At 32.6% G+C, this 10,000-nt stretch overlaps 1 protein-coding gene across 2 annotated transcripts; it reads left to right on the forward strand.

Moving 5' to 3' along the window:
- The first annotated feature begins 2,263 nt into the window (after nucleotides 1-2,263).
- On the forward strand, nucleotides 2,264-8,575 carry LOC120090418 (probable methyltransferase PMT14). 2 transcript variants are annotated; one of them, XM_039048060.1, is made up of 7 exons: nucleotides 2,264-2,621; nucleotides 3,439-4,104; nucleotides 4,331-4,541; nucleotides 5,413-5,698; nucleotides 6,250-6,636; nucleotides 7,376-7,453; nucleotides 8,033-8,575. In XM_039048060.1, the coding sequence occupies exons 2-7, from the start codon at nucleotides 3,466-3,468 to the stop codon at nucleotides 8,271-8,273; spliced, it is 1,842 nt and encodes a 613-aa protein (XP_038903988.1). In that variant the 5' UTR covers nucleotides 2,264-2,621; nucleotides 3,439-3,465; the 3' UTR covers nucleotides 8,274-8,575. The 2 variants fall into 2 exon arrangements, with proteins under 2 accessions (XP_038903988.1, XP_038903990.1); XM_039048062.1 differs by having other exon boundaries at nucleotides 2,264-2,558.
- Nucleotides 8,576-10,000: the final 1,425 nt, after the last annotated feature.

A 10,000-nucleotide genomic window follows, 5' to 3' on the forward strand; every position in this document is an offset into this window, starting at 1 on the left:
TGTCGGTTAACTGTTTTTCATTTATTCATTTTAATGTTGTCTTTTCAATATTTTCTTTTTATCAGTTTAAATATCAAAACAAAATTAACTCTGAATTGCTATATTTTACATTTCATCGTTAATTTTTTAAAATCTTTTTTGTTTTCTTAACATTACCATCATGGATCAACATCCACGATTTCAAACTAGAGACACGTGTCTTACTATTTAATTATATCTTAGTTGGTTGGATATCTTAATCATTTGAGTTGGGCTTAAATTGAACATTAAATTTTGAAAGCAACATTTTTAAAAAATTAATAATAAAAATCATGCATGTGGAGGAGTATCAATGACTCAATTCCAATCTAGGATAATATAGAAAAAAATTGACACTATCACTATTTGTTTATTTAGAGTGTGTTTTCTTTCCTGATTTATTTGGTCTATTTGATGACTATAGGAAGAGTGATCAACTATAGATTTGTTGCGACTAAATCGTGAGTAAGCTTGAGGAATGATCTTTCTACGATAATTATTGTTATGTGAAATCTATGGAACCATAGAAATCACCTGCTTAACTCGGGATCCCCATGTAAAAAGTCTAGTGTCTAACAAGTGTTAAAGTTGAAGTAACTCCCTGCTTTCCAATCTTGAAGGCATATTTCTTTTCCTAACTCTGATGAGTTTCTAGAGTCGTGGAAGTTCGGATAGGTGGTCCCTCTCTTGGATGGTTGCTGGAAGCTCGATATTTATGCCTCATGGAGTAGATAGAAAAAGTTCGGAGAGTTTGGATGAGTGATTTGTAATTCTCATGCATCTTCTATTTGTACTGGTTTTAAGCATGTTGATCATAGCTCATTAAACTGTTGGAATGTAAGACCATCAATTTGGGGCTCTTTTATCTAATTCAATTGTTAGAGCAGTCGAGCCAACTCTTTATCATTGACTCTGATTCGGTCAATATTATCCATATAATCAACGAGTCGTCGTTTGATCTTTTAGAAACTAAGAAAATGGTTAGTGCTAGAATGAAACTTGCTCTTCAGAGGAATGTCATTTCTTGTTAAGTGTAATTATTCGTGTAATTTTATTGCCCACTCACTTGCTTGAGCTGTATATGATTGTTTTAGTACCATGCCTTCTTCTCCTATTCAAGACGTGCATGAGACCTGTCAAGACTCTTGCTTTTCTGATTAGATATCCTCTATTCTTCATGATGATTTTGTTTGTGGGTAGCTTGTTGCCTTAATGAAGTATGTGTTAAAAAAAACATTTGAAAATTAGTAAAAAATAAAATAAATTAATAAACTTGGATGTTTAATTAGATTCAATTATGAACGGTTAAATATTAATAATTTAAATACATTATATTTTTTAAATATAGCAAGATATTTATTTATTTTTAATTCAACAACACATAGAGGTAGAGATATTTGATCATTTGAACCTTATATATACGACATAGTAGATAGCATAAATCATAACAAGTAGAATCAAGCTCATGTTAGCAAATATAGCAAGATATTATTATATCATCATCAAAAAAATTAAAAAGAAACGTAAGAAAAGTTTTCTTACCTCCAATTTGATTGTGTTCTAAACTAGATTCTCTATCATATTTGGATAGACTTAAAAAATTCATATCTTTGGACAAAATTTTTACCATTTTAAAAATGACTATCAACTAAATTTATAATTCATTTAGTATAAAAATTTATTGATCTCAAGAAAAAATTGGATGTCAATTACTATTTTTTTAAGTATCAATTATTACTTATAAGCTTACTTTAATTTGAATTTATAATTCATTATTTTATAAATTATTAACTATAATTAAAAAAGATTTTGTAAGAAAAAAAAAAACTATGATTTAAAAGGAAACGTGACAAAACACAAAAGCATTATTTATATTTGAAGAAGATATTTGAAGGAGGAAAAGATGGTATATATACCCCAAAAGAAAACGTTTTTCATTATTCATAAAAAAAATATATATATATAAAGTTATATTCGAATATAGAAAAATAAACAAAAATATTTATAAATATAATATAATTTCATTATTTATCTATGATAGAACACGACATCGATGATAGTACATCACGACCCATCGTAAATAATACTATTATTAATAAATAATTTAAATAGTTTTATCATTTAAAATAATTTTCTATATATATAAAATAAAAAAAGCCCACTGAAAAGTTAAGAAAAGTCGGAATAAGTTTGACTAAATAAAAATAATTTTTTTTGACATATAATATGACAAATTGATAGAACAGTACTCATAAGAATGAAGAAAAGAAGAGAAGAAATAACACGAGTTTTAATTTTTGAGTCCTCGCTAATCAATGGATTTCTATAAGAAATTTCTGTCGGCGGATTGAGATTTGTATTATTTTTCGATTCAGATTTAAATCCTCCATTTCTTCACAGCTATAAAGTTATTTTCTTTTTCTATTTTAATGCATCGTTCTCACTGATCCTACAATCCCACTGTCGAGCACAAACTCTCTCTATCTCTCTTTCCAGCTCAGTGGGGGCAAATCGGAAAGCTCGCCGGATCGTCGTCGGAGGTACCCTTTTGAAGTAATTGTCATTTTGGTTGTGAAGTTTCAAGATCCTTCGTACTTGGGCAGGTTCAAGTTCATTGATTCATTAGATCTTAGTTACTGCTTTCTCTTTCGATAATTCTTCCCGATGCAATCGTTTGAGCTTTTTTTTTAGCTTAATTTTGCAGATTTCTTACTGTGTTTTGTATTTTTCTCCATTATGAAAATCTTTTGTTAAATGGGTTTGATTTTGTGTCGCCATTGTATTGTGATGAAATGGATGAAACTTGAAATTTGTACTGAAGTTTGTTAGGAGAAAGCAGGTCTGATTTAGTGGACCCATCGGGAGTATAAATTTCGACCGGAGTTGTCAGTTTTGTACTGTTGTACAAAATGTTGTTCGATCTGATTTTTTTTAAAAGTTTGTTTGAGTTTTCCTGAATCTGATTATGACAGGGGTAAAAAAAGTTGAAGGGAAATGCGAATCTATACCTTTTCTTGGAGAATGTCAAATTCTATTAATCCTTTTATGAATAGATATGTATTGCTTTGCTGCAAGTGACAATGGATCAATGACAGTAATGTTTGGTTGGTTACTTCATTGGTGGTTTTCATTTTTTTCTTATTTTAGTATCCAACTTGTAAATGATGGCATTCTGTATGTGTTATAGTTTCACCATTTCTCCCACCTCTAATTTCTGGGTTTTTGATCATTCTTGAATTGTGATCTGACAACTATTGGTTGTAAACCTTGAAATGCCTAGTGAAGTGAAAATTATACATCTCACGTTGATTTCCATGTTTTCTTTCGTTATATGTTGAACATTAATGCAAATCATTGCTTGCTTGATCATAGCATCTACTCCAAGTCCATGCTTCTAATAGTTAGATAAAATTGTTGCAGATTCAAAAGATTTTTCACATTTAGATAATGGGCTCGAAGCATAATTTGCCGGCAAACAGAAACCGAGGTCCTATATCTCTATTTGCTGTGATTGGTCTATGCCTTTTCTTTTACATTTTGGGAGCATGGCAGAGAAGTGGATTTGGGAAAGGAGATAGCATAGCAATGGAAATTACCAGGTTATCAAATTGCAACACTGTTAAAGACTTGAACTTTGAAACTCATCATAGTATCGAGATTACTGAATCTACTGAACCAAAAACAAAGGTTTTCAAACCATGCGACAAAAAGTACACAGATTATACACCTTGCCAGGAGCAAGACCGAGCTATGAGATTCCCTAGGGAGAATATGATATACAGGGAAAGGCATTGTCCTCCAGTAGACGAAAAGTTGCACTGCCTCATTCCAGCACCCAAAGGTTATATGACTCCGTTTCCTTGGCCTAAAGGCCGTGATTATGTTCATTATGCCAATGTTCCATATAAGAGCCTGACAGTTGAGAAGGCAAATCAGCATTGGGTAGAGTTTCAGGGCAATGTATTTAAATTTCCTGGTGGTGGGACAATGTTTCCTCAAGGAGCCGATGCATATATTGATGAACTAGCATCAGTTATTCCAATTGCAGATGGTTCCATTAGAACAGCTCTGGATACTGGTTGTGGGGTATGTTTCTGACAAAAACTAATGAACTATCTTCCTGCATGAAAGTGTCGATAGCATGGTTGAGAATGTAATTATTTGTGCATTATTCTATAAATGTTCAACGATTTTTTACATTGTTCTCTAGCATTCCATTCTTAATTTTTGTCCTGCTGCTGAACTTTGTATTTTCAGACCTTAGATCTTAAATATTCTTATTGTCACCCTAATTACACCAAATTTGACACAGGTTGCTAGCTGGGGTGCATATTTGTTCAAGAGAAATGTATTAGCCGTGTCGTTTGCACCAAGGGACAATCACGAAGCACAGATACAGTTTGCACTTGAGCGTGGTGTACCTGCTTTTATTGGCGTATTGGGTAGTATACGCCTTCCATTTCCATCTAGATCCTTTGATATGGCCCAGTGTTCAAGATGCCTCATACCATGGACTTCAAATGGTTAGTATCTGGAGTGATTGAACTCCATGATATCTTGTTTTAAATTTCGTACCGTTTCCAATATACTTCTCTAATTTCTTTCATAAGAACTCAAAATTTTCCCAAATCAATTAGATCTGGGAGACTTCTCTATCAATGGTCGGACGATGAATTAAAGGTCTGCTATCTGCGGCTGATTTGTTTTTTTATGGGTGTGGTCAAAGTTTATTTAAACGGAGAACCAATATTTAACATACGATAACAATAATGATAGGTGTACTAGTTAATCCCAACATTTAGATAACATGCTTGTCTGTGTAAGTGTGATTTTATAAGAAACATTTTATTCATTGTAGGAAAAATTATAAAAAAGTGCAAAAATATGTGAAAAGAGAGGCATCCTTCCATTCCTAAGAGCCAGTAGAACTTAAAAGGACGGGGGAAGAGAGAGAATACTTCAAAATCATCAGACAAGAAAAATCTTTTAGGCGCAACAAAAGATTAAAAAAAAAAAAAAAAACCAATTGCGAAAATTCTATAAATCCTCTCTAGCCAAAGAACCTAGCAAGTAGCTATTATAGGTTTAATGGATAGAATTATCTTTCTTTCTTTTAACAAGTTTACCTCAGCCCATCTGCAGTTGGCAGAGAGAGTTTTAGGCCTCATTTGGATGACACCAAAATTGTACCTTTTGAGAACTTCAGGTGGCCGTAATTATATTATGATTTCGAGATCCTAATATCCATCACTGTTTATATATATATATATATTATTTTATTTTACATTGNCGAGATCCTAATATCCATCACTGTTTATATATATATATATATTATTTTATTTTACATTGATCTAAATATCAATCCATCTCTAAGCTATGGACTTGTGGATACAGATGGTATGTATCTGATGGAAGTTGACAGAGTCCTCAGACCTGGTGGCTATTGGATCCTATCTGGCCCTCCAATCAACTGGAAGACCTATTACCAGACATGGAAACGTGCTAAGGAGGATCTAAATGCAGAGCAGAAGAAAATCGAAGAGCTAGCCGAGCAGCTTTGCTGGGAGAAAAAATATGAGAAGGGAGATATTGCCATCTGGAGGAAAAAGGAAAATGACAAATCCTGTAAAAGGAAGAAGACTGCAAAAATATGTGAAGCAAATGATGTAGAAGATGTCTGGTGAGTTTGTGTAGAGAACACTCTTCTGATCTTATCCATATTGTTTGATATATGTTACTGCTACAAGCTAAATAAATTACTTTGTACATTGTTTTAGTAATCATCTATCATTGTTGTGCTCTATTCTTTTTCCTTCTAAAGGAAGCAAGTACAGTATCGTGGCTTCTTCATTATCTTACATCTAAGCTTCAACTTTTGGCGTATTGAGTTAAATCACTTCGAAATGGCCCAGGATCAAATTATATCTGGTCTCTGGATGGCGTATGAATGGTCATATCATAGAAGTCATCTTATTTCCCATGTTCAATTGAAAACTTATGACTATCTCCATTTGGAGAATAGTATCCTTTTATGTTCAGAAATGCTCGATTTGATTGGAGATTGACAATATTTGGGAAATAGCTATTTTTGGTATTGAGTCCAACTCAATCTAATCCACACAGTTCTGATATACAAAATTTTAAAGTCAATACTTAAGTATGAATACTTCTCTAATTATGACCCTCATTTTTGCATTCTCTCACTCTCCTCTTCTTGTATTCTATGTACAGGTACCAGAAAATGGAAACATGCGTCACCCCTTTTCCCGAGGTAACAAGTGATGGAGAAGTAGCAGGAGGGAAATTGAAGAAGTTCCCAGCACGGCTTTTTGCTGTACCTCCCAGAATATCCGAGGGTCTAATTCCAGATGTTACAGCTGAATCCTTTGAAGAGGACAACAAAATATGGAGGAAGCATGTCAATGCTTACAAGAGGATAAATAACTTGATTGGCAGCCCACGATATAGGAATGTGATGGATATGAATGCAAACCTCGGGGGATTTGCAGCTGCGGTTCACTCAAAAAATTCTTGGGTAATGAATGTTGTGCCTACAATTTCCAAGAACACTCTAGGAGCCATTTATGAGAGAGGTCTTGTTGGCATGTATCATGATTGGTACGTTCCTTCTATCTCTTTCCTTTCCCAGTTAAAGCCATTTGATTGAATTTAGATTTCTGTAATTTTAGTATTTCTAAAGAGAGTTTATGAAACTAAATTGTATTAGTAGAGAATTCAAAGAAATCACAACATAGCTGTAAGTGGAACTACATTGGCATATTGAGTAACTTGGCTGCCTGCTTTTGAGGCCATCTGTCTCAAAAAAAGAAAATCGTCTCTACTGACATTTTTTTTCTTGGATAAGAGACAAATTCATTGATAAAGGAAATATCCGAAGAGGATGAACATAAGAAGTTAGATAGTTGCAGTTCCTAATCCACATGTATTATAGATGAGACTTTTCAGATTTTTCTAGGAATATTTTAACCAATACAATTGCTATGCAATGAAGGAAGGAGTTTATAAATTCACTACTCTAAAGGAGTGTTTGGGAGTGATTTTGAAATTGTTAACATCACTTTATTATATTCAAGATCACTTAGAGACACCCTCGTAATCATTCGAAATCAATTTTGATTGTATGAAAATTGTATTTAGAATTGTAAAATTATACATTAAATTGACCTGGAATGATTTAGACATGTATGTGAGTGATTTTGAACATGACAAAAGTTGATTTTAGCCATTTCAAATTCACTCCCAAACATGATTCGAGAGTGAACGGTATTGAAAATTCATCATCTTCAATAGAATAAGTTGATTGCCTTTAGTCTCAACTTGATCTTTTCTTTTCAAGGTGTGAGGGCTTCTCTACATACCCGAGGACATATGACTTCATTCATGGAAATGGTGTATTCGATTTGTACGAGAACAAGTAAGTATTTTAATCTTCTTCTTCATCTATAATTACACTTCAACTTTGCCGGGAAACATAATAGCCTTATTTGAGTGCCGTCATTAGAAGACATAATAGGTTTATTTAATTGCAACAATTTCATAAATTTGGGGGGTTGATTGATCAAACTGAAGTGTAGGGAGTGTGATTGTAACAACTCTTATAGTTCAGGCTTTTAGGAGTGGTTTGTGCTATTTTTCCTATTAATAACAAATGAAGCCTCCAGATCTACTGCATCCAAATTCATCCATATACAGGACTGAGGTGACCATTAGGGGGAATGATGTTTGCTATTTATAAGTTTTAGCTTTTAGAATCAACCATGATTTGTCAAAGTTAGAAAATCTTGTGTTCAATCTACTAAGGTATCATTTCCTTCTCGATCGATGTTGGTAATTCATTTGTTGGATCTCATGTCAATTTTTGAGCCCCACTAATGAAGAAATGTATTGAGATTATACTGAAGTGATTAAATATGTCTTAATCTATTTTAAGTTTTTGGATCTACCGGTGATATAACAATCTCTAATTGGTTTTCACCATTGAAACAATAAATAGTTGCAATCTTGAGGACATACTTCTAGAGATGGACCGTGTTTTGAGACCAGAGGGAATCGTCATCCTCCGAGATGGGGTCGACGTCATGAATAAGGTGAAGAAGATAGCTGCAGGCATGAGATGGGATGTGAAATTGATGGATCATGAGGATGGTCCTCTTGTGCCAGAGAAGATAATGGTTGCTGTTAAACAGTACTGGGTTGTAAGCAGCTCACATAACAGCACTTCCAGTGATGAATAGATCTGATTAGAGAGCAACAAATGCTAGATTTTTAGCAGCTTCTCAAAAGGAACCTTTTTGTTTTTAGAATTTTATTCATGTGTAAGCTAGTGTTATTGGTAAAGTAGAGAGAGCTTGTAAAATTAAGCAAAGAAATACTGAGATTGATCACAGGGAAATATAGTAGGCAGGTTATGTAATTTCATCTGCCTAAGTAATTGGTCAAGGATGTTGATGTGATCATGGTACACGTAAGAAACTGAGATGCAATATTGATGATTCATAATTTATTACCAAAAGAGTTCTAATTTATTCACCAAAAACAGGCTCTAAATTTTGTTCACATTTACTTCCTCTATTGTGGTGCTTTAGACTTCCTCTCATGTTGATTATATTGAAGACATTCTCCTTCTCCTTCAGCTTGACTGTAGTTTATCCCTTCAAATTATTGAGGACCTATGTCCAAACATGCTGCAATCTACAAACTTTTTAACAATCTGATGTGAAGTTAAACATAGCTTAACTAGTTAAAAGAAATCTTACGTGAACTTGAACATAGTTTAACTAGTTAAAAGAATATTCCCTTGATCTAAAAGTTGGAAGTTCAAGTTCCTCTAATTCACATGTTAAATTTAGCAAAAAGAAAAAAAAATGGTTAAATTACAAATGTAGTCCTTGAATTTTGAGATTTGTATTTCTTTAGTCTCTAAACTTTTAAAATTATAAAGGAAAATTGTCGATTTTGATCCAAAAAGTTATTTCCAATTCAAAAGTAACCTCATTTCTAAAATCTATTTTTTCTAACCTCTTTTTTATCTTTCCAGTCTTTAAGTTGAGTCTTTAAGTTGAGGAACCCACCACATGAAAATACTATTTTGCCCCTTAATAAATGGTCATTCAATTGTCTTGAATATGAACTCATCCAACTTAACTAACTCATATATCTTAAATTAGAAACTTCAATCTCTAGTTTCACATTTTTTTTTCAAGATAGAAATGTTTTACGTGAGGGTCTCAACTTCAGAGGAATAATCTTTTTTAGAGTGTCTCAAGTTAGGAACAATTTCTTTCATTTTTTAGATTTTCAAAAGAGGCAGGTATGTTGGAAAGTAGTATTTGATTTTTTTATGTTGAAAAGTAGTCGTTTGTCTCGTAAAGTTGAGCTTGTAAATAAGACTTTTGTCTCTAAGTAACTTCACAAGACAAATTTATAACTTTACGAGATAAACGACTACTTTTCAACATAAAAAAAAAAAAGATATCAAAGAGCACTTTTCAACATATCTACCTCTTTTGAAACTCTAAAAAAGGATAAAAATTGTTCCTCTGAACTTGGAACCCTCTGAAAAGGATTATTCCTATGAAGTTGGAAACTTTACATAAAGCATTTCTATCTTGAAAACAAAATATGAAACTGAAGATTGAAGTTTCTAATTTAAGATATGTGAGTTAGGTAAATTGAATGATTTCATATTCAAGGCAATTGAATGACTATTTATGAGGGACAAAATGGTTTTTTTATTAGTGGGTCCTTCCACTCAAAGACTGAAAAGATGGAAAAGAGGCTAAAAAAAGTAGATTTTAAAAATGAGGTTACTTTTGAATTGGAAAAACTTTTTGGGTCAAAATCGATAATTTCCCAATTATAAATTCAATCCGAGTTTTGAAATTTCTTTTGTTATATGATATAATATTAAATTTACTTTCGCCCATCAACTTAAGCTTTTGGGTTAATCAATGATTTAACA

This window comes from Benincasa hispida, chromosome 11 (assembly GCF_009727055.1).
Source record: "Benincasa hispida cultivar B227 chromosome 11, ASM972705v1, whole genome shotgun sequence".
NCBI lineage: Eukaryota > Viridiplantae > Streptophyta > Magnoliopsida > Cucurbitales > Cucurbitaceae > Benincasa > Benincasa hispida.